The following is a 26,517-nucleotide window of genomic DNA, read 5'->3' on the forward strand; positions in this document are numbered from 1 at the left end:
CCGACTAATAATCTGTCCAGTTAATGTGAAATAATGGCCGGCCGGAGTGGCCGAGCGGTTCTAGGCGCTACAGTCTGGCACCGCGCGACCACTATGGTGGCAGGTTCAAATCCTGCCTCGGACATGGACGTTTGTGTTGTCCTTAGGTTAGTTAGGTTTAAGTAGTTCTACGGGACTGATGACCTCAGAAGTTAAGTCCCATAGTGCTGAGGTCCTTTTGAACCATTTTTTTTACTAATGATGTATGATAGAAGTGTTCAGATAAACCTTATTACACTTCCACAAGATTTTAATAATTCCACCTGGTACAGTTTATCCTAGAACTGGAAAATGATTGCTCTGTTTTAATGAAGTAATGCCCGACCAGATATATTGGCATTTATTACTGGTTGTGATGTGAACTGCTGCTTGGCAGTGTTGGTGAGTATTCAAAATCTACTTGCAATTAATGTTAATATATCAGTAAGAACAGTGTTCGTCAGTGAAATGCAATATCAATGAAGTTTCACAACATTTGGTGGTTTAATTTTTGAATCCGTTGGTTTATTGGCATTTCTGGAAAAGAATACTCTTATACTCTCATTCGATCAGCAAATTCCGTGTAACAGTTCGTAATGGGACTTATTACGTCGTAAGTCGTTCTAATGAATGAATTGATTTGCATTACAGTGTTGCTAAGCAACGTGATCAACAAGGTGACAGATGTCCTAATTAAAACAGAACCTCGACATTTTGAGTAAATTTTCGGATCGTTTTTATCGAAAATCAGTATTTGTCTCGAAAAGTAATTTCAAACTTCGTGGATTAAATTCAAGCACGTTTGCAATTATTATACGCGATTTAATGGAAAGCTCAATCACGCATTGGCGTGTAACGTGTTTCATATCGAGCGCGCAGGTTTCAATTTTCCCTGATGGGCTAAACGACTTTTTGTAATAACATGATGTGTCTATCTCACGTAAAGCCCTAATGAAACTGGATTTGTCTCTATTCGGCTCAAAATAACAAAATGAAATACACCGCACAGGTCAGCGAACTGTACACGCACACTTTTACCACTCTATGGGAGCCTTTATATTTTATAAAGAACAGCTTTTTCATGAGATGAGAAAACATTTTATTTTCCAAGCACAGATCAAAAACTAACAAGAATAAACAACTCGTAACCAAGTCGACTACGGCAAAAATAAATATCTATTAGCTGCACCTTTCACCCGCTGTTTTTGGCGCAGTGGATCAATGACGTCGCCACATCAGCCCCCCTCCTTTTGAAACCGGGTGCACCAGGTATGTGGGGAAACTTGCACTTGATTTTTCTACCAGCTCTCGTGAAAACATCTGGTGCAGGCAATGGCTGCTCCTGTTCTGCACTTGCTGCTTCGTTGTCCTCTTCTGAAACCGAGGGCTCGGCGAGACTATCTGCTGTTTCTTTGGCCTCCACGTTTGAGGGTGATTTTGCAGACCGAGGAAGGAGTGTACCCTCTTCGGTGTAAGCAGGTTTAAGCCGCTCAATTGAGTGTCTCTTCTTTACCATCCTTATCGATTTTGAAGCTGTGGCTTCCTCTTGTGATTACCCTGTGTGGTCCAGAGTAAGGCGAAACAAGCGGCGGGCGCACCGTATCATCCCTAAGCCACACGTGGGACGTTGCTTGCAGGTCTTTATGCACAAACACTGTCCGGTCTCCATGTCTGACAGGGTTAGTGGGTTTGATGTTTCTCATTCTAACGCTGAGTTATCTCGCGAATTGCTTGCATAGCTCAGGGGCGAACGGCTGTGTAGATGCTGGAATGATAAATTCTCCAGGAACCCTCAATTGCTCGCCATAAACCAATTCTGCGGAAGAGCATTGTAAGTCCTACTTCACGGCCGTTCTCAATCCGAGTAGGACCAGCGGTAGTGCTTCAGGCCATGAAGTGGAACTACACATTAATGGAGTTTTGAGCGTGCGGTGTAGTCGTTCCACCATTCCATTACTAGATGCATGATACCTTGTGGTGCGTAGGTGGTTGCACCCGCACAGTAGTAAAAGTTCATTGAAAAGTTGGCTTTCAAACTGCCTTCCGCGATCTGTTGTTATGTTTTACGGAACGCCAAACCTGGAGAACCATGAATGCAACAGTGCTTTTGACACCGACTCCGCAGAAATGTCTTGTATTACAACTACTTCTGGCCACCTGGTAAAACGATCAATGATTGTGAGCAAATAGCGTTGTTCTGAAGAGCATGATAGCGGGCCCACAATGTCCACATATATATGTGAAAATCTTGCAGATGGCGTCGGGAAGTCAGCAATAGGTGGAAAGACGTGTCTGCTGATTTTATTAAGCTGGCATGTTAGGCATGCACGCGCCCATGCACATCGGGGTCACCACTATGGGAGCCTTTATATTTTATGAAGTAACAGCTTTTTCATGAGATGAGAAAACATTTTATTTTCCAATCACAGATCAAAAACTAATAAGAATAAACAACTCGTACCCAAGCCGACTACGGCAAAGATAAATATTCATCAGCTGCAGCTTTCACCTGCTGTTCTTGGCGCAGTGGATAAATGACGTCGCCACAACTCTAAGTGGTAACTCGTCTAAGAGTAAAAACCGCACATAAATTCACACTTTTTACCTGCATACAAAAATCAAAAACCTTTACATTAAACGGATAAATTATGGCATGCAATTACTAATTAAGCATTTCCTATTCTAAATAAATTTCAAGAACTTGTATTTCATAATTATAAAATTTTATTCCGTGAAAGAAACTATTAGTCTGTTAAAACGGATTGAGATTACTCTCCATGTCTGGCCGATGACGTCACGAATCGATACTTGCTTGGAATGAACTAAATACCTGTAGCGCAAAATACTATCAGTTGGGTAATGTGCGGACTTTTATGACAAATTTGCTACCCCTTGTATCGCTACAGCCCGCTGAACTGTCGGAACATGGATGCTGTCGATGACCTGCTGAATGGCTGTTTTTGGCTCAGCAGTGGTTTTGGGGTAATTGCTGTTCACCTTGTTTTTAACATAGCCCCACAAAAAAGAGTCGCATGTGTTCACGTCATGAGAATATGGCGGCCAGTCGAGTGCTATGTCAGTGGTCTCTGGCTACCCCAGAGCCAGAATGCGGCCAGCAAAGTGCTCCTGCTGGACATCAAACACTCCGTCTTGCATGAGTCACATCTTGAAATCCGAGTCACTTTGGCCAGTGGTCATGGAATCATCTTTCAAAACCTTCACGTACCGTTCGGTAGTCACATCAAGGAATATCGCACGGATTATTCCGTGACTGGTCATTGCACACCATACAGTCAGCCTTTGAGGGTCAAGAGACTTCTCGATCACGAAATGCGGATTCTCAGTCCCCAAAAGCGCCAATTTTCCTCACTGACACTGCCATCCAAATGAAAGTGGGTTTCGTCGCTAAACCAAATAACAATTCCCATCATGCCCCGCGGCCAACCGTGCAGTTTGAACGTCCCAACACAAACAGTTCACAAGTTATAACTATTTTATTTCATATAGTTCAATAATTGTCATCCTGTATTTCTAATTGTTAATTGTTACCTGGGAAAAAATAGGGCCTATTATTCGCTCACCGCTAATAGCACTAACACTCCTGTTTTTTTCTGATTATGCAAGAGTTCGTCGTGTATTACGTTAAGCCGTTCAAAACTCCAGTGTCGGTTATTCTGTGAATTAACGCATCCACTTGGGTGGAACCAGAAACGTGCGGAAAGAAATTTCTCCGTCATGTTCTAACATTCTGCGTGGTGTCTATTTGTTCTATATCGTGTCTCCCTATCACTTTCGCGCAACGACGCTCTGAGCGTGTTTTTTAGGTAATTGACTAGTTTGAACCTGGGGCCTGTTGCTGGTAAGGAGACGCCAGACCACATATGACATGTAGAATTCAGAAGAGTTCAGTGAGACTAGCGATGATATAACCAAATACTTAATGATTTCAGCGTCGGCTCCACTGCACTCCCTGTAAAACAATCTTAATACTAACTAAATTTAGTGGAAGGGGTTCAAGGCTTTCCTATTTTTAGTTAGCTGGTAAAATAACGTCGAAAATCAGTTAAGTTTACCATTGGAAATTTTATTCTACTCAAAAAACATTGTTTATAAATTTGACTATTGATAAAAGGAAATGTTTTAATACAGGATGGTAAAAACCAACTGCATTCAACAACAATGTGAACGAATATTCCCTGAGTGGGTTTCCAAGTTCTACAATGGATCGAAGGATGACCTATGCCATATCACATCTATAACCTAGGTTTAAATTAAGTTTCACAAGAGAGAAAACTATCAAAATGGTCTACAGTGACCCTCAATTATCTTTAATTACTTATCTAACTTGTCGTAAATTACAGTGGCTGATGTGGCTTCTCAATAACTATATAACAGAAAAATCACCTCATTTCAGATTTTTACTTCAAGTGGCAAATGTGAACACCATGAGCTTTAATTGACGATCGACACTAGTATTACGCAAAAAGGGGGTGTAACAGATGAGACTTCTGCAGTTCTGAGTGAAGCTTTATGCGCTGTTGTGCGGCATCGCGTGCGTTCATTACCTTGTCGGTGTTCGTTAGGGGGCGGCGGACAGCACAGCTCCGCTCACCTCGCCGTCTCGGAAGCAACTCTCCGTCTAACTTCTCCTTACTACAATTTACCGAAGTTGGTTTAAAAAAAAAACTATCTGGCTGTGTTTTCATCTGACCAATCAGGGTCTCAATGTTAACCTTAAACTCCACCTACCAAAAATTCTTCTAGCCAATGAGAAACGTTATACTTTTCGTGGTGGGACAATGTTTTTAAAGTTTGCAACGTAACAGAGACGCGAAAAAGTCTCACGCTAAAACTTGCAGCTGGTGTGGTCCTTTTAATGTTATCGTAAGATCTATACTGTTCTTCTGGAGGGCTCTAGCTTTTAACATGGGCTGGGGGGTGTTCCTGACGTAACAGAGACGCGAAAAAGTCTCACGCTAAAACTTGCGGCTGGGGTGTGGTCCTAGCGGTTAGGTGTCGACGTGGGTGTCTGTCCCTTATCGTAGGGCCTTCAGCTTAACGCGGTTCTGCTGTCGGCTTCTGTTCTCGTTTCTCCCCTCGGAACTGCGTCTGTCTTACGGTGGGAAGGTATGACATGCATTTAGGCATTCTTGTGTTAGTCTGTGGTATTCCATTTGCTCACTCGTTACTCGTATTACTTTGGTTAATTTAATGTCACGATTTATTCGGAGCTATGTGACATACTACTGGATTTGCTTATCATGTCAGGGTTTTCATGGAAGGTATTGGATTTGCCTGACACCTTACAATGTACCCTATTCAAAATCCATTCACAAAACCTGGACATTTCTCCAGTGTCACCTTGTTTATCTTCTTGCCCTGCAGGTCTTTTATAAGGCTCTAACTTCAGTAACATTGTAGCCTTTCGAACAGAGGCACAGGAAATTTCCTTTTGAAAACGGTTGAACTGATTTTCTAGGAAACCTTCCAGAGCATCCCCAATGCCATCCAGAGTTTTTCCCGTGAGTACTGTATGTGGTTGCCTCCGTTTCCTGACAAGAACACTTCCCGTTTCACGGAATGTATTTATTAATCGACAAATCGTACTCCAATTAGGAACCTGAACATCAAGAAGTTATTCTTGAAATAATCTACTTACTGCATGTGCTGGTTCTATGCCCTTGTATCAACCATACGAGGGTTGGCCAGAAAGTAAAGCAATGTATGCTTTTTCTTCAACAGTTCTTTATTGAACATAAGGAGAATTACACACACGAAAAAACTGTGTTTTATCTACACACAATATATTTGCACGTAATCTCCATCCCGTTCTGTGGCCTTCCTCTAGTGTAAAACGAGGTTGTGTATGCCCTATTGTCCTGGAGGTGAAGACAGTACTTCACTGTGTAAATCACCTCATCGTCCTCAAAATGTCTTCCAAGAATGGCCTCCTTTAATGGCCCAAGCAAGTTGAAGTATGAGGGGGCTAGGTCAGGTGTGTCAGGTGTGTCAGCCGTGGATGGTCTCTCCAGCCGCTGCAAATCGTGGAGCTCCGCCGAACCGCATTCTGATGACCTCACTCTCTGTGCCTAGCGACTAAATCTGCTTCTGTCGACAACAGATGCTCCATAGACTTTGGACAAGCGTTTGTGAATATTCCCCACAGTTCGTTTCTCTGTAGTGAGAAATTCAATGACAGTACGTTGCTTGTAACGTACATCACCTACAGACGCCATTTTGAAACTGTCCTGGCAGCTGGGCTATATGTCCTAAGTGACAGGAACTTGGCGCGCTGACTTAGGAGAGTTAAAATAATACGTACGTAACATTTCACATTCGTAGAGTTGTTTTCTGCTGACCAAAAAAAAAAACATGCGGTGCATTACTTTCTGGGCATACATGAATAGTCTTTGGCGAATAGAATACGTGTGTGTCGCCATTTCACTTGAAACACTTTCGCTCACTACGCCGTACCGCGTCGCCTCGCCTTACAAGCAAGTGCTGCCTGCGTAAGGAAAAACACTCACAAACAAAGACCTCATTGCGGGGGTGAAAGACACTCACCACTAGTTCCGTAAAGGATTGATCATCCTGTACGATTTGGGACTGTCGTCATCTAGCTGACCAACCACAGTGCCCGATATGCATTAACACTCCCCTGCTCCCGTCAGCTAAAATCTTAGTAACCCTGTCCGACTTAGACTCGATAACATAATCAAGAGAATGGACTGTTTCTGAGTGTGTGGTCCTTCATTTGACACAACACTAACACTTTCTGGTCAAATGAAATTACACAGTTGAAATTACACAACGGATTTTCATCCAAATGTTCGTAGCCAAATGAAGAGGGAGAAACCGATTTATAGGTATGAAACAGACGAACGTTAGGTCAAGTTTTGCAGCATAAGATTTAATCTCCTGTGCTTCGAGGGAAAATTTTTGTCTACGTTTCCACAATCAAACGAAGAGCGGAAAATGGAGAAACTGACGAGTATGAGGTCTAGTTTTGGAAAAAAAGTCAATTACTTGAACATAATCACGGCAGTTAAGAAAAGCTTAGTGAACCGATGGAAAGTTGCACAATGGTTTCTTTTCTGAAGTTTCATAGTGAAACAAAGAATGCAAAATGAAAGATTGGGGTATTCAAATGACCAGTGGAGTAAAATTTTGCAAAATAATTTTTAATTATTTGAAAGTTGCTAGATAAATTAAGAAAATTTTAATTAGTCATTTCAGAGAAAGCATATTTCACATACGGCATACATATGTATATGAAGCATAGGAAGGTCGATTTCTTGAAGGCCTACTTTGCGCATAAAACGTTGCATTGATGTAAAACTTGGGGAATACTTCCTTTCATGTTGAAAAAATTAAATAAAGTTACAGCATAAATCGAAACTACGGTGCTTTCTCTGGATCTATATACTCTTAGCAATATATAGAATACAAGTCGATATTTAAATATGTTATATTTAACTTCTTCAGTCCGTGGGTACACATATATGGTCTCCGACAATTCACGTCGTAAAATTAACAATATGCGTTTATCAACGCAAGAGCTGTATCAGATGTTCATGTAGATAGCGTAGTTTCACTTTTTGTCGCCAGGTCGCACCATACTCCGCTTGCGGTTCCACTTACGATTTTTAAAGACATGACAGCAGAATGGCGAGAAATACCTCTAAATGCACCTGTGAAGGTACAAAAACCGTAGACAAGATATGAAATATGTATTTTTGTGTACTTAAAAAGAACTGCTTTTTAAAATTCTTCTACTGGTTTAGGCGTAAGAACACATATCTGTACCTCAAATATTTTAGAATAGATAAAAAATTAAGACAATGTGATTTAGAATATAAATATGTGTAACAATGATGAAGACGTTTCTCTATACTTATTTTATCACATGGACTGAAGAGCTTAAAGAAATAAGAAAAAAATTGAAAAAAAAAACATTCACATCAAGTGGGTCTGTAAGCTACTTTTTTTCTTACTTCCAATCATTTCAGAGAACATTTTACAGCTGTACGACCGCTGACTTGACTCACCGCTCTGCCGCTCTCCACCGGATCGTCCTCCCCGCGCATCGTGCAGGCCACGTACTGCAGCTGCGCCGTCGGGTCCTCCAGCAGCTCCACGGCACACGAGTGTACCTTGTTCCCCTGGCACTCCCTCAGTCCGTGCTGGCAACTGAACTCGTACCCCCCGGCAGTCACCTTCGTCTAAGTCAAATAGATAATGGATTTTACGCTCTTGTGTAAAGCGTACTTAAAGGCAGACCAGTAGAAACAGTCAAAGAATCTGTGGCTCACGTTGTCGGACAAAGTGGCCTCTAGCAAAGAGCAGCCAGTAAATTTCAAGAGTAGGGATACAAAGAGGAAAAAAATTATAGCCAACTCGTACTTTGTGAAATGTGGATGAACTTCGGGTGTAATGAAACAGTCTGGCGATATGGACAACCGTGATTTCTCACTCGTCGAGTGATTCCCCCGAGCATAATGTTCTCGTGATGCTCTGCAACGAGCCCACTTCGTCTCCAGTTATCGTGTGTGTTTCGTCGCAGAAAAACTGTTTTCGTAGTTCGACAAAATTTTTGGAAGTAACTTTTCACAAACTTGTGATAATTACTGAAAATGAAGATTGACTACTAAAACTCTGCTACTTATTAAGTAAATTTATCAGTAAATCGTTATGTACTGCTCCCTTTTTGGGTATGGACACAATCAGCTCTGTCGGTATGGTTGCGAACTCCAAGATGGCATGTCGGGCAATACGTCATACTAGGTATATCATAAGACACTCCTACATCGTGCAGATGCTGAAACGAAGATTAGATTTGTGATTTATACAAATAAGTAAATACAAATCGGATCACCCGTAACGCTTCAGAATTTTGTCTTGAAGTTAATAAACGTAAGGTTTTGTTATGGAAATGAAATGAGCGTTTGGCGTCATTGGCCGGGTGGCCCCTTGCTGGGCAGGTCCGGCCGCCTTGGTGCAGGTCTTATTACATTCGACGCCTCATGGGGCGACCTGCGCGCCGGATGGGGATGAAATGATTATGAAGGCAACACAATACCCAGTCCCTGAGCGGAGAAAAATCTCCGACCCAGCCGGGAATCGAACCCGGGCCCGTAGAATGTATTTTATGTACATAAGGTATATTTTTTTGCCAAATTTATATATACATCTATACACATGCTAGTCAAGCCATCGTATGGTGCGTTGCCGACGGTACGCTGCACCACTAGTGCCGACCGGTGTGGCCGAGCGGTTCTAGGCGCTTCAGTCTGGCACCGCGCGACCCCTACGGTCACAGGTTTGAATCCTGCCTCGGGCATGGATGTGTGTGACGTCCTTAGGTTAGTTAGGTGTATGTAGTTCTATGTTCTAGGGGACTGATGACCTCAGATGTTAAGTCCCATAGTGCTCAGAGCCATTTGAACCATTTGTACCACTACCCGTCATTTCTTTCTCTTTTCCACACGCGTGTAGAGCGAGGGAGAAACGACTTTATAAGCCTCCGTACGAGCCGTAATCTCTCTAATCTTATCTCCATGATCTGTGCGCGAAACGTGCTTTGGCGGCAGAGGAACAGTTTTGCAATCAGCCTCAAATGCCAGATCTCTAAATTTTCTCAGTGGGGCTCCTCGAAAAGACTTTCGCCTTCCCTCCAGTGATTGTGATTCTGAGTTTCCGAAGCATCTCCATAATACTTGTCTGTTGTTCGAACCTACCGGTAACAGATCTAGCACGTCGCATCTGAACTGCCTCAGTGTCTTCCTTTAATCTGAGCTGGTGCGGATCCCAAACACGCCAACAGTACTCAACAAAGGGTCGCACTAGTTTCCTGTACGCGGTCACCTTTACCGATGAACCATGCTTTCCCAAGATTCTCCCAGTAAACTGAAGTCGACCGTTCGTCTTCACCAGTACAGTCCTTTAGGTGCTCATTCCACTTCATACTGCCTTGCAACATTACGCCCAGATATCTAACAGACGTGAGTCAAGCAGCACCATAATACTGCATTCGAACGTTATGGGTTTGTTTTTCCTAATTACCTGCCTTAACTCACATTTTTCTACGTTTAGAGCTTACTGTCACTCATCACACCAACCAGAAACTTTGTCCACGTCGTCGTATACGTATCTACAGTCACTCAGCGACGACACCTTCCCATACACCGCAGCATGCATCATCAACAAACGGCTGCAAACTGCTGCCTACCACATCCGCCGTATCATTTGCGTGTATGGAGAATAATAGCGGTCTTATCACTCTTCCTGGGGCAATCCTGCCGATACCCTTGTCTCTGATGAACACTCGCCGTCGGGGATAACAAATGGTTCAAATGGCTCTGAGCTCTATGGGACTTAACATCTGAGATCATCAGTCCCCTAGAACTTAGAACTACTTAAACCCAACTAACCTAAGGACGTCACACTCATCCATGCCCGAGGCAGGATTCAAACCTGCGACCGTAGCGGTCGCGCGGTTCCCGACTGAAGCGCCTAGAACCGCTCGGCCACAAATGCCGGCTCGGGGATAACATATTCAGTTTCGTTATTTAAGAAGTTTCCTAGCCACGCCGTACCTGAGACATACTCCGTATGCTTGTATATGGTTATCTGCATTTTTACAATCATATTCCATTTTTCCCGACTCTTCTACATTAGTTTCCAAGTGCAACTTCTTTTTAAACTCTTTTTCCGATGATAAGTTATTTCAATTATATTTAGAGAAATACAGACACCTACTGCCAAGAAGTTAAAGTTTATGATAAAGTATGTGTGAGAGCTAAGAATGAGTTCAGTTTGGGGATACAGCTACAAAAGTAAATATGTACGGATACTTATGGAGTATTCCGTCGGTATTTGGAGGAACATGGGCATATTAAAAACTTGAATACACGGTATTGATGTTCCACAATAATACGAGGATTGGGACTTAAGTGGTGGCAACTGTTTATTCACAACCGATACAAAAGAGTTACATGTTTGCCCGTAAGCCCACCCCCCCCCCCCCTACATGTTTGCACCTGTTCATGTTCAAAGTAGTCACAAGCGTTGTGTAGAACGTCTTGCCAGAGATGTGGAAGACGTAGTATACCGTTAGCAGAGCCTGTTACGTTGATGGTGCGAATGGAGCGGTCTGCTGGAACAGTTCTAAACCGAATGCCACGAATCCAAAACTGAAATGCCAGTCCAACGAATGGCGTCATTTTGGGTCGCCGCGAAAGTCGAAAGTGCGTCAGAGCCTCAGTATGGTGAAAGTTATGCTGATTCTCGTGTACGACTATGATGGTGTTATCGTAACGCATTCCGTTCCTCCACGGCAGAGCGTCAATGCACAGTATTACTGCTCGTTTTTGGAGCATCATCTGCGACCAGCTTTTCGAAAGAAGCGGTGACATTTTCTGCGCAGACCCATCCATCATTTTCGAAGACAATGCGCGGGCGCATGGAGCACAAGCTGTGACTGCTCTGTTCGGTCGATTGGACTGGGAAGTACTGTACCATCCACCATACTCCCCGGCCTTAAGTCCTTGTGACTTTGATTTGATTCCGAAGATGAAGGAACCACTTCGTGGCATTCGATTCACAACTGCTCCAGAGATTCGACACTCAGTAGACCGCTCCATTCGCACCAACAACAGAACAGTCTCTGCTAACGGTACACTACGCCTTCCACATCGCTGGTAACGGGTTCTTCACAAAGCTGGTGACTACTTTGAAGGACAGTAACAGGTGCAAACATGTAACCCTTTTGTATCAGTTGTGAATACATAGTTGACACTATTTAAGTTCCAACCCTCGTATTATTGTATTCAAGTTTTTAACAAAAGTGAATGATATTTCATAATACCCGGAATTCGTTTAACGCAGGCCGCTGAGAACTCAAACATGAGAAGTATAAATAAATGAAGAAACAGGCATAGATAATAATTATCAGAAGATCAAAATTAATTAAATAGTAATTTACACAAGATAATTAGTTGCTGCGAAAAGCAGCAACTGCCCCTCAACAATAAAAAATGTGATGTCCTCCACATGAGTACTAGAAAAATCACACTCAATTGCATTTACAGGATAAATCACACAAATTTAACGGTTGTCGATTCAGCTCAATATCTAGGGATTCAAATAACGGACAACTTCAGCTGGGACTATCACAAAAAAATAAATGTTTTAGCGAAGGTAAATCAAAGAGTGCGTTTTACTGGCTGAACAATTAGAAGATGTGACAGCTTTACTGAAGAGATCGCACACACTACGTTCGTCATCTTCCGCAGCGTTTCTGCCCTTTATGGCATCCTTACAAGATAGGATAAAAGCTTAAAGAAGGCCAGTCCGTTTTGTGTTATCGCGAAATAAGGGAAAAACCATTACAGAATGGTAAGCAAGCTGGAGCGGCAATCATTAAGATAAAGGTCTTTGTCGTTGCGGTGACACCTTTTGACGAAATTTCAGTCATCAGCTTCCTCCTCCGAATGTCAAAATGTTTTGTTGGCTCCCTCTCGCATAGGGAGAAAGACCATCTTGATAAGATAATGGAAATCAGATCTCACACGGAAAGAGTTAGGTGTTTATTTTTCCCAAGTATTGTTGTAGAGTGGAACGGTAGAGAAATGGTCTGCAGGTTTCTCTGCAAACTGTCCGTTAAATAATGAAGTGTGAACCATAGTGTAGCCAAGTATATGTGCATGTAAATGACAGTTTGTCGTAACTAATTATGAAACAAAACCTTTCTGCGACTTATCAGAAAAGCGCATACAGTATTTGTTGCTTACAAATCTTATAGGATTCTTAGTTCCTACTTCAGCTAGCTGCCTCAAACGTTAGCTCATCAACGAGGATCTGAAATAATGATACCTGCCGCTGCAATGCACTGAACAGCAATAATTAATCACAGAATTCCGATGGTTTTCAGCAACTGGTCGAATATAATCACAATTCTAATACATATGCGACGTGTGTTAACGTAATGAAACATGCGTAGTAATTTTGCACTTATTATCATAAAATAATTTATAGCCAAGCTGACAACACAATTTGTGCTAGTAATACTTCTCAGATTTTATGACAAGGCCGTACAGTGAAGTGAGGACAGATATTTCAGCATTAGTACGGCGCAGCCTTCCATGTAGTATATAATTTTTTTCACAGCCAATTGCAACAGTTACGTGCATGGAGTACCTAAGAAATAAAATTTTCTTTCAGAAGTTTATCTCATATTTGAGTTATATATGATAACGGTACGTCCACAGCCACTAACGGAAAAAATCGCAACACTAAAAAATAATTAATATATAGTAATGAAATTGTGCTCTTGGAAAAGTTGTTAGAGAATGGAGAAAAGCAGGTGCACCAGCAACAGACTGGGACCAAGACGTAAGGGCATAGAATTAGACTGTTTAGCATTTGCTGATGACGTGGCACTGATCGCACAAGACATTAGCCATGCACATAAACAGCTAGAATTATTACAAGAGCAGGCAGCAAAAATAGGAATACAAATTTCATTTGAAGAAACAAAATTTATGACTGACATCAAAGATGCACTTTCTGATCTCAAAATTGGTAATAGCTGCATCTCTCGAGTAAAAGAATTCAAATATTTAGGTGAATAGATTGCAGAAAATTGTAATGCAAAGAAATCTGTCAGATCAAGAGTCCAGAATATGGAGACGGCGTTTCAATTAACAAAAAACATATACAACAAAAAGAGTCTCTCGTGGACCTGCAAAATACGACACTACACAACAGCTCTCTACGCATCTGAGACACTAAATCTTGAACACAGAACGCTAAAATAGGAATTAGAAGTGAAAGAACGTAAAATAATGAGGAAAATCCTAGGACTAAGAACTAAAGATGATGTGCATTATCCAAAACCCAATGCAGAAATATATAAAAATATTTCCAAAATAACAGACACAATGCGCATGAGAAGAATCCAATTCATGGGGCATTTAGAAAGAACAAAACTACAAGACCGAACTGGTACAAACAGACGGAAAAAGACCTGAGAGAATTAGGGTCTCCAAATCTACAGGATAGAAATAAAATCAGAAAAATCACAAACACAGGGAGTTTTGAGGAAGAAGAGAGAAAAACTAACCGACATACGTGGTCTACGCAACGAAAGCTAGCCCATTCGTTGTTTATGAAGGAATACTGGGCGAAAAGGAAGGCCAACAAATGTTGATTACGCGTGGTCCGAAGTAATCCATCCGCGAAGAAGAAAAAGAAATTTTGGGTATCGTAATACGTCAGACTGCAGCCACTTTCGCCAAGTCGCCACGAGCGGCCGTGGAGGAGGGAGGGGCCGGACTCCCTGGGTCGAGACCCCGAGAAGAGGGTCACTGCCGCCATTCTGCAGGCACACAGCGGGAGGCCGGGCCGGCGTCCTCGCCTCGCCACGACGTGTGACAGCGAGGAGCGTGCCGAGAGCTGGTGGGCACCTGCAGCCATCACGACGGAACGCCGAGCATGTGTGCGCGAAAGCCAGCATTCCTAAGAAGATGTTTGCTCGACAGTGAGGACATTCCTTGTTAGTGACGGACGCCAGGAGATTTTGAGACGGAGCCCAAACATGAGTGTCCAGGGCTCATGCAGAGAGACCGGTTATAAAGAAGTGTTGTGTAGCTATTCCCCCAACAGCCTCGGTATGCAGAAAAGAATGTGAAATCGTGAGAAAGGTACCGAATCACGAGCCATACGCCAGCCCACGCCCGATAGAAAATTTCCACCCTGCACGGAGAGGCGTGACGATGAAACGGCGATCTGTCATTGGGCTGCGTTGAAAATTTCGTCCGCCAATGACAACGCCGAAAGAAAGAATATGTCGAAGAGGAGTTGAGCTGAGAGAGGGAGGGGAAGCGAGAGTGCGTCGTGGAGACACCGCGGAAGTGAGAGGCCATGGGCGCTCTTCCACCCATCGCCAACATCTGCCTTCCGACGCCGTGATAGCATAGATGCGGCCACGCAACCGACAACGGGCAGACAACGCGGAGATCGTACCTGGGACCCGTCGCAAAGCCGCGATTGCTGATGAGTGCAGCCGACCCGTGCAGCACAGCTCCGATACGAAGCGCCGTACTGACGCAGCGCCTGCCGCCGGCAGCAGTACGACGAACGATAACGAAGAATGGTGAGACGATTCGTTCCCTCCTCCTTCCCCTTGATAACCGAGTCCTATTCACACGCAGTCAAATCGGCCCTGACATTTGTAATTTTGTTTTGCTTTGTGTAAACAGCACGAAAATAAATACATCTACAACTACATCTACGTGATTACTCTGCTATTCACAATATAGTGCCTGGCAGAGGGTTCAATGAACCACCTTCAAGCTGTCTCTCTACCGTTCCACTCTCGAACGGCACGCGGGAAAAACGAGCACTTACATTTTTCTGTGCGAGCCCTGATTGCTCTTATTTTATCGTGATGATCATTTCTCCCTATGTAGGTGGGTGCCAACAGAATGTTTTCGCAATCGGAGGAGAAAACTGGTGTTTGAAGTTTCATGAGAAGTTCCCGTTGCAACGAAAAACGCCATTGTTTTAATGATTGCCACTCCAATTCACGTATCATGTCTGTGACACTATCTCCCCCTATTTCGCGATAACACAAAACGAGCTGCCGTTCTTTGTACTTTTTCGATGTCATCCGTCAGTCCCACCCGATGCGGATCCCACTCCGCACAGCAATACTCCAGAATAGGGCGGACAAGTGTGGTGTTAGCAGTCTCTTTAGCAGACCTGTTGCACCTTCTAAGTGTTCTGCCAATGAATCGCAGTCTTTGGTTTGCTCTCCCCACAATATTATCTATGTGATCGTTCCAATTTAGGTTATTTGTAATTGTAATCCCTAAGTATTTAGATGAAGTCACAGCCCTCAGATTTGTGTGACTTACCGCCTAATCGAAATTTAGCTGATTTCTTTTAATACTCATGTGAATAACTTCACACTTTTCTTTATTCAGGGTCAATTGCTACTTTTCGCACCATATAGATATCTTATCTAAATCATTTTGCAAGTCGTTTTGATCATCTGATGACTTTACAAGATGATAAATAACAGCATCATCTGCAAACAATCTAAGACGGCTACTCATATTGTCTCCTATGTCATTAATATAGATCAGGAACAATAGAGGGCCTATAACACTTCCTTGGGGAACGCCGGATATTACTTCTGTTTTACTCGATGACTTTCCGTCTATTACTATGAACTGTGACCTTTCTGACAGGAAATAACGAATTCAGTCGCACAATTGAGGCGATACTCCGTAGGTAGGCAGTTTGATTTGAAGACGCTTGTGAGGGACGGTGTCGAAATCCTTCTGGAAATCTAAAAATATGGAATCAATTTGACATCCTCTGTAGATAGCACTCATTACTTCATGAGTATAAAGAGCTAGTTGTGTTTCACAAGAACGATATTTTCTGAATCCGTGCTTGCTATATGTCAATAAATTGTTTTCTTCGAAGTACTTCATAATGTTCGAATACAGGATGTTCTAAAACCCTACTGCAAATCGACGTTAGTGATATAGGCCTGTAATTCAGCGGATTATCCTACTTCCCTTTTTGGGTATTGGTGTGACTTGAGCAATTTTTTAGTCCTTAGGTACGGATCTTTCTGTGAGCGAGTGGTTGTATATAATTGTTAAATATGGAGCTATTTTATAAAGTGATTTAAGCTGCTTTGTTACACCGAGGTTATCTACTTCTATGTTTCTCATCCTGGCAGTTGTTCTTGATTGGAATTCAGGAATATTTACTTCGTTTTCTTTGGTGAAGGAGTTTCGGAAAACCGTGTTTAATAACTCTGCTTCAGTGGCACTGTCATCAGTGACTTCACCGTTGTTATCGCGCAGTGAAGGTATTGACTGTGTCTTGCCACTGGTGTGCTTTATGTATGACCAGAATCTCTTTGGGTTTTCTGCCAGGTTTCGAGACAGGATTTCGTTGAGGAAATTATTAAAAGCATCTCGCATTTAAGTACGCGTCATATTTCGAACATCTGTAAAACTTTGCCAATGTTGGGGATTTTGCGTTCTTTGAAGTTTGGCATGCTTTCTTCGCTGCTTCTGCAACAACGATCTGACCCGTTTTGTGTACCATGGTGGACGAGTACCATCACTTATTAATTTATGTGGTATATAATTCTCAATTGCTGTTGATACTATTTCTTTGAAAACATTCCACAACTTTTCTACACTTACAGGATCAGATCGGAAGGACTGAAGACTGTCTCTTAAAAAGGCGTTAAGAGCATTTTTATCAGCTTTCTTAAATAGATATACGTTGCGTTTCTTTTTGATGGTTGTAGGTGATACGGTATTCAGCCTAGCAGCAACTGCCTTGTGGCCGCTAATCCCTGTATTCATCACAACACTCACTATTTGTCCAGGATTATTTGTTGCTAAAAGGTCAAGCATGCTTTCGCAACCATTTACGCTTCGAGTGAGCTCATCAACTAATTATTCAAAATAATTTTCTGTGAAAGCATTCAGTACAATTTCGGATGATGTTTCATGCCTGCCGCCGGCTTTAAACGTATAATATTTCCTGCATATAGAGTGTAGATCGAAATCACCACCGACTATAATTGTATGAGCGGGGTACTTATTTGAAATGAGACTCAAGTTTCGTTTGAATTGTTCAGCAACTATATCTTCTGAGTCGGGGGGGTCGGTAAAATGATCCAATTATTAGTTTAGTACGATTGTCAGGTATAACCTCTACCCATACTATTTCATATGAACTATCTACTTCAATTTCGCTACAAGTCAAACTACCTCTGACAGCAATAAATACTCCACCACCAACTGTATTTAATCTATCCTTTCTGAACACTGTTAGACCGTTTGGAAAATTTTCGGCTGAACTTATTTCCGGCTTTAGCCAGCTCTCTGTTCCTACAGTTATTTGAGCTTCAGTGCTTTCTATTAGGGCTTGGCGCTCTGGTTCTTTCCCAACACAGCTACGACAATTTACAAGTACAATACCATTCGTTTCTACAACTACCTTACTGTGTTTTACCTGCCCATTTTCTGACGGACGCCTCTTCTGTGGTTCCCTGGGACACTCTAACCTAAAAAATACATTTCTTTCGTGTTTTGTTCATATAAGCAATCTTTTACATTCATACATGAAGCCCTTAATTTTGTACCCTTTATGTTTGATTTCATTTAATCATTGATATCAATTAATTGTTGACTCCTAATGTGGAGCAATCGCACCAGTCATCTGCTCGTCATTTCGAGTCTGACAGCGTTGAGAAGAAATTCACAGTTCACTACATTGGTAATGTTCATGGTATCAGCAAATAATTTCACAAGTTCACTAGATTTTTGGCGCCCAAAGTGGGACAGTCTCAGTAGTCATCTGCTCTCATCTGCTCATCATTTCATGTCACAACAGAGAGAAGAATTCTCAGTTCACAACAATATTGGCCCCCAGAGTCGGGCGACCGGTATCTGATGTCGAGTTCACCACAGTATACATCTGTTTGTGTAAAATATTTAAGTGATTAACATCTTAGGATCACAGGTTAATTTTAAGGCTAGATAGGCCATTGCAAACGTGGAAAGCTAGTTCATAGTAACAGGTGTAACTGTCAGAATGTTGAATGTGCGAGCGTGCAAGCATTGTGTTCTAGAGGTGCCAGATGTCAGTCTGTGGGATGGAGTTCCATGCATGTTGCTCTCGGTCGGTCAGTACAGGGACGGTTAATGCTGCTTGTGGATGACGCTGGAGTAACAGTCCGACGATGTCCCACATGTGCTCGATTGGAGACAGATCTGGTGATCGATCAGGTCAAGGGAACATGTCGATATTCTGTAGAGCATGTTGGGTTACAACAGCGGCATGTAGGCCAGCGTTATCCTACTGGAAAACACACCATGGAACACTGTTCGTGAATGGTAGCACAGCAGTTCGAATCACCAGACTGACGTACAAATTTGCAAACACGCTCGTGGTGTCACACGACATAGCACCTCAGACGATAACTCCAGGTATAGATCCATTGCGTTTAGCACGCAGACACGTTGGTTGCAGGCACTAAAATCGCCTCCATCTAAAGAACACGCAGCCATCATTGGCACCGAGGTAGGACCAGCTTTCATCAGAAACTTCCACCTTCTCCGCCATGGAATGGACGATACAGGGCGTCTGTCCCGTAGTTGTCCTTGGAAAAATCGATTTTAGGCAGTTCGTCGTGTCGCTGAGGTGCCAACCGCTGCTCAGCTAGCTGCTGCAGATGCAGTACAGTGTGCCAGAGCTGTTCGCCGAGCACGATGGTCTTCTCTCTCGGTAGCACCACGTGGCCGTCGGGAGCCCGGACTTCTTGCGACCCTACATTCCCGTGGCCATTGCTGCCAGCAATCATGTACAGTGACTACTCTTAACCCTGTTACACCACCCCATTCAAACTCAGTGAGGTGTTGACAACGGCGTATTTCTTGCCTTAAATGCATTCGTGACTAGCATCAATCCACCACGTTGAATATCGAAGGTAATAACGCTCACAACCGTTATGGTGGTGTATTTAAAGCAAACCTGACTTGCATCCCCATAGTGGCGCTACTAGCACCACACTGGCGCGAAATTTGAATAGACATCATCTTTCGTATGTTGAAACACGCCTACCAACTTTCGTTTATGTCGCACAACTCCTCGTGCGTGGTGTTATTTTTTTTCGTCAGTGTATATGCCCAGTTTCATAGGGATGAGCTGCTTCTACAGGCTTACATTTGTTAAGTCAGAATAGCGCGATGACCTCGTGAAACTTAATGAGAAATCCCCATCCTGTCTATTCAACGCGAAAGTATCCTCAGCGTATTCAGATTTGTACGTCCGAATCGGTTTGTATTCCTCTCTTTCACTGATTGCATTATCGACTGATTCAATACTTCTCAGGATTTCAGGTTGGTTGAAACGCTGTACATAACAGGACTGTTATCATATGAGAAAATGTTTACTCACTTAACTTTTTAATTTTCTCTTGTTACGTTAGTGATTATAGCTTTGATCTGGCCACTGGTGTTTGGCTTATACCCATTTGGAATGAGCTGTTCTTTGCTCATTTCACTTAAAATGGTATCGTCAGGTCCAGCCTCTGTTCCCTATCGATTACTGTAACTAAAACTGACAAATGCTGTTATCTGGATTTGCATGAGGTGATTTTCATCATGAAACTGTGCTCTCGGAAAGTGACATACAATGTGTGATCAGAACGTCATGTTGCATACGTATAAACCAATGACATTCTCCAGTCTAGCTGACACGTATCTGTGCAGTAATTGTTCTTATATTCTTGTGGTCTAAGATTTATTGCTGAAGGTAGTAAACGAGTGTGGCCGTTTGGCAGCATAATAACTGTGGCTGAGGAAAGCCAGGTACTAAATTCAGATTGACAATAGAAAGAAAAACTTATACGCAAAAGAATGGTAATGTGACATATAAATCCAAATTTCACTTCATTTAAAAATTCCAAGTTGAAAGGTGCTGCTTAGTGTACGAGCTGAGCAAAACAAAACTAGTCCGAAAAGACTGACGCGAAGCTGACCATTCTTAAACGCCGGGAGCCGTAATTTCGACGCACCAACCCGTTTCTGTGACATATACGCATAATCGCGTCTCATACGCGCACCACAAAATTGCGTCCATGATAAAACACAGCGGGTTTATTGTCGAGTGTTATGCGGCGCAGATTTCGAACAGAACATGTGCGGAATTGTCTGCGCAAGAGTTTAACACTGGACATGTTTTGGCAAAACCTCCAAGAAAATCTGGAATACAAAACTTAGTGCCAAACTAGCACAAAATGGGATCTGTAGTGAATAAAATCTGTGACGTTCATAAACAAGGGTCAGTTCGGCGTCAGTCTTATTGTAAATATTTTCCGGAACAGCTTTCATTTCTAGCACATCTCCCTCTGAAGGACACTGAATCGTACAACGGACCAACACAGGCTCTGCTGTATACTATTTCATGAACAAAGGTCATGACTTTAATAAATACCTCTCTCTCTGGGCAGGAATCGCAGATTTTGTGCGAGAACAGGACGTAGACACAGTGCGACGTATCTCTGTTTGGACTGGTCCTGGAGGCATGCTCAGATAGCCATCATAATATTAATACGTGAACACGAAAATTGAAGTACTGATTTTCAATATTAATTACACACGGAGGTCAATGAGACTTACATAATTTGAAAGCTACTTTGCCATAGACGTGCACAAGGAAAAAAATCATGTGTGTACGTAGCCGCTAAGAGTTCCAAAATACGCAGATGCATTCATATTCATAACTCTGATGACACCTTCTCTGTCATTCATTAAAGTCTCCAATACATGAACAACGAAAATTGAAGTGCTAGCAGTTTCCGTCCTATGTACTGATCAGTAGTGCCACGGTAGAAATGACACGAGAAATAACGTTTCCGTGAATAAGTTTTCTATGAATGCTCACGTTTAAATGTTGCAGTTAGTTCATTTGCAGTAACACAAGCTGATCGGGCACCTACAATGCCACAACTTCTACGTCGCTGATGTTGTGAGCAGTAGAAAACGAAACGTTACAAAGAAGCGGTCGGGGGCAACAAACCTTGCTTATTTTGTCTTTTTCGCTTATTTTTGTCCAAGAGTAAGCGGAACTAACTTTGTGTTGTTTAGTCGCCACCACCACAAACTTTGAAGTGTTCCTAATTTTCAGTTTCTTCATGTTGATGGCTATGTCTCCCCTTATTATATGGAAACTGTATTTGTTTTAGGTTATGTGTTCAACAAGAACGATAACGGTTCGGACTGAAAGGCGAAGAGCTAGAGAGACCCAGTTTTTGCATAGAGTAATAGGAGTAATGTTCACATTGATAATGATAATTCTATTGCTGTTTTGAAATATATATTTAAATACGCACTGAACGTAATTCTAAATACTTTTAAGAGTTATAATTGCAGTCTGATGAATTTACATTGCAGATTTCGTAAAACAAATCATTTCAGATCTAAGTTACTTTACTGCAATACAACGATATTCACACGTGTTGCCATAAAGGAAAAGTTAGTTTTCCGCTGTTAACACAAAATTTATTTTTCAACGTACTATATCAAAGACTCACTTTAAATGATAGATGTCAAAGAATTATTTCAAGAATACTTACAGCTACTATGTAGAATTTGCTGTAAGTCAGCCCTGGGGCTAAAATTTCAGCCATAAATAAAAATGGAACCCCTTCAAAAACTTGCGCGCTATTATTCGATCACTAACTGCTGTAGGACTGTACATCGCTGTACACCATAGCAGCCATTCTTCCAGATAATGAGGCTGACGAATTCACGACCAGCGCTTCTGCTGTGCTGAGGGGACATCATCGTCTGAAAGACGCAGACCAGCGTATTTCAGGTGTCTCCACCAAGAACTAGGTCTGTTGATAAAACATCAGTACATCGATGCTCCATCATAAAACGTCGATGCAAGCGGGCGATGTTTTCCCAGACGATGTATCGATATCAAATCGGCAATATCGCGTCGTTTTCTTTTTTTTTATTTTTTTCACAATTTTCAGTCAATATTTGTTCTTTTCAAACTGTAGTAGAACATAATTTTGCTTCCACTGTGTGAAGAAGTCCTACTAATTTTTGAGCTTCGATCACATCCAGTCTCTCTTTGACAGTGTGAAACAAGTTTAGATCGTATAAAAAAAGAAGTCCGATTGCGTTGGGGCGCGGAGGTGTGAATGGAATAACAAAATTTTCGATGTGAGGAAAGAACACAGTAGATGCGTTAGAAACGGTAACAGAACTAGTGTGGCTCTTCTTCACATCGGCATTCTTGAAAAACATTTGCTGAAAATGACGACCAAAAATCTACGTAACAAGATTGTTTTGTAGTAGACGGAGACGTGTGAGAGGAAATGCTGAAGCAGTCGGCGCTCGGCGCTTCCAACACAAACTACAAAGTTTAGTTTCACAACGCAATTTTGACACTACAGACATGAGAAAAAAGGGAAATAGAGATGAAGTCCTCCAGACAATTTCGACGCTGATGATGCTCCCAATGATGTACACATGGCGCTCATAACATCTCTGCCTGTCCAGAAACAATGAACCAATGTTTCTGCACCATACAACACTCCGGCGCTCATAGCATCTCTGCCTGTCCAGAAACAATGGACCAATGTTGCTGCACCATAACAACCCTCCATGAACCAATGTCTGGCCGATTAGTCAGCATGGCCATTGGCTGAATGTATGATGGCATCGATACCACTGCAAATTGCAGGCACCACCAATAGTGGGGTGGCAATCGATTAGCTTATCGTACCAACCAAAGCATTAGTACTAGAACACCGCAACTTCCACTCAGTGGTGAAAGAAGAACTGATCCCACAGGACCCCAACCACAAGGCTGACACCATTTCCACTGACTCTGCCCCTGTGGGGCAGACAGATGGACATCGTGGGAGATGGCATCCATCTACCAGTGTGCTGCAGTGAACAGTGATCAGCAGGAAGGCTCCACTGCAGGATGCGAGGCCCCTCCTATCAACCTCTATGACCTTACGGTTCATGAACAGACTTCCACGCCCATGTAACCTGTTGAGGGCATTGAGACCAGGCAAGAGTCTGATGGGGAGCCCCGCTGAGGTGTCGTCAGACTATCCAGCCTGTACAACACAGCGAGTGCCACAGTAGGTGGGGTGAGACGTCACTTGTAGCCTCTGCTTCTCTCCACTGTCACCATTGATTATCTTGTCGAACCACTACATCGTCAGGCCTACTGCTTGGCCATTATGGATATCAACATGGTTACCTACCCTGTCAGATCCAACTCCTGAGAGAAATAGTATGAGCAAAGGATGTGAATGAACGCTCTCCCAGACCTTTATGGTTACGCAATATAGATGACTTCTGGTGGCCCACAATCTCTCGCGTGACGACTTTAGAGTGTGATGGTATCGAAGGCACTGATATCATTTACCTCCACTCCACTCCAGGATTAGTGGTCGCAGCACTCCACACGCAGTTCATTAATGTTTATGTACTGTTAGGCACCATCAGACAGTGTGAGTGTGGTGGGTTCTACACCATGGAAATTGAACCTTTTCTCTTAGGAGGGTATAAACTGAGCGACTTTTCCAGTGATTTTAATTACCTTCTTCATCCCTAAGAATCAAATCCTGCACTGCACACATTGTCCTGAACTGGGTATGGTTACTCAAGATCTTTACATGTGCGACACATGGGGAAACGTATACGGTGATAGCTCTAGATACACGCATCTTACCAGTTATTCAGTGATCTGACTGTATTATATATTAAATATATGCCTCATGAGGTCTTACACAGGGAGTGGCGACTACCGAACAATAGATTCTTGCCTTCATCGATCACAGTGCCTATACCTGCGTATGCCAGCTTTTGGAAGGTGAACATAACTCACCTCCATCTGCGAGTCGCCACAACGTGGGTCAACTGCGAACAACATCACTCCCTATACCGCCAGACTTTGCCATGGTGGCTCCTCTGCGCCTAACCATAAATGTACAAGACACTTTCATGTGGCACTGGCAGATCCTGGATTTTTTACTATTTGGCGCTCAGGGACCCTGATGTTCTCACCCCTTCAAGGTACAAACAACGAGAATGTACCAAATCATGGCTCACCTACTGTTATCGACGAAGCGGTGATTAGAAACCACAGTATTACGCTCACGATGGCGCACATGAAGAATGGCCATAGAGGTACCCACCATGCATCACATCGTGGCTGACACGCGCCGATGTTGTCAACAGTTAACCATATGAGACAGTCGCTCCTGCACACCCCAGGCAACCATATCTAAAGCCATAGAGGATCATTTTCGCCATATTTACCAGGAAACAACTGTAGATAACAAGGCCACTGCAGTACAGCAGCTGATGAGCATTACCTGTATGGCAGCAGTGATGGCAGTAATGAAGGAAGTCTAACGTGAAGAGGTGAGGGACACCTTTGACAAGGCTGTGGTCAACAAGCGTCCAGGGAATAATTTTCAATCAAGTTTTACCAGACCTTCCGTGACTTCATGATGGGCTACAATTTTCCATAATCTAATGTCCCCAGAGTACACTGTACCACCTACCTTTGTCGAAGGACTTCTTAAAGTGGTACACAGGGTGATCAGTCAATGACTATCAGCCACTTAAAGTGTTGAATACTGACTTCAAGATCTTCGACAGGCGTTTGGCAGGCCGCAATAAGACAATATTTCCTATGTTCCTCATCGCAGAACAGACATCGATTGGGAGGATGCCAATATGCAAATATCCACTGGCAACTGCAAGGACTTAATAGCTATCGCTTGGTGTGTCGCCTGAAAGTGGCCTACGTCGATTTCATTGGGTGTGTGATAGAGTGCACCGTAACTTCCTCCTGAATGTAATGGACCATATGGGATTTCCCCTGAGCCTCAACGTACCCTGCAGCACCTTTTGGTAGCAGCCAGCTTTCAGACCAAGTCAACAGATAGACAGTGGGTCCAGTACCCATTAAGAGATCTCTAAGACAGGATCGCCCCAATTCTACCTAACTTTATGCAGTTATACTTGAGCCACTCCTCAGGGGTCTCAATTGCAAACTATCTGGCCTCGCCCAGTGGGACATCACATTCCAGTATAGAGTTTATGCTGATGACCTGCTGCTGCTGGTTCATTCCACCAATTAAATCCACAGTGTATAAACTGGATTGAGTGACACGGACAAGCCATGGGCAGTTTTCTGAACATCAACAATTGGTGGCCTTGGATATCAGGCGCGGTCTTGGACCATGTACTGTCACCTCCTCCCACCAGTTACTGAACTGAGATATCTGGGAGTCACATTTACAAAGAATGTACGCAGGACAGCCACAGCAAACTATTCACAGTAGGTATGGATCTTATGTCTAATGGTGCACCAGAACCTGCTCTGGGTCTTGAAGCAGCTGAAATATGTGGAACACCTGAACCTCTATGTGGTGTTTCAATCATGTGGCACAGGTCCCCCTCCTATCAGCGGTGATAGGATGCAGACTTCAACCACTGGTTATTACCTGTCCACAGGACACGTATTCAAAGTTCATTATGAAAATCTCACCCATCCTCCTGATGGATGGCTGGGACTGGTTATCATCTGGGAATGGGCAGCTTCCCTCTGTATGAACAATATATGGAAACAATGGAACAGTCAACATGCCTCCCACGCACATCGTCTGTTGGAGGTTGGTCTCTCACATCCCACTGGTGTCGGTAGTACATGTTGCGACATGTCTCTCCCATGTATCGACATTCATTCTTGAACACTATTATGTGACCTCAGATCTCCCCACAACATATCCGCTGAAGACAAAGTATTTATACAACATCCTTCTGCAGGCAGTTTTGCATAACATGCTAGAAACTAAGTACCCAACTGTCCATTGGCCACGAGCATGGATAATGGTACGCAACCACTTTCTGACCA

General features: G+C 43.0%; 1 protein-coding gene across 1 annotated transcript in view; it reads right to left on the reverse strand.

The window, feature by feature from the left end:
* The window catches only part of LOC126455437 (gamma-interferon-inducible lysosomal thiol reductase-like), a 115,251-nt gene that overhangs the window by 52,591 nt on the left and 36,143 nt on the right, over positions 1 to 26,517 (reverse strand). Inside the window, exon 3 of the mRNA XM_050091186.1 lies at positions 8,067 to 8,240. Coding sequence (XP_049947143.1) covers positions 8,067 to 8,240 — 174 coding nt within the window. The remainder of the gene's footprint in view (positions 1 to 8,066; positions 8,241 to 26,517) is intronic.

The sequence above is a fragment of the Schistocerca serialis genome, chromosome 2 (genome assembly GCF_023864345.2).
Source record: "Schistocerca serialis cubense isolate TAMUIC-IGC-003099 chromosome 2, iqSchSeri2.2, whole genome shotgun sequence".
NCBI lineage: Eukaryota > Metazoa > Arthropoda > Insecta > Orthoptera > Acrididae > Schistocerca > Schistocerca serialis.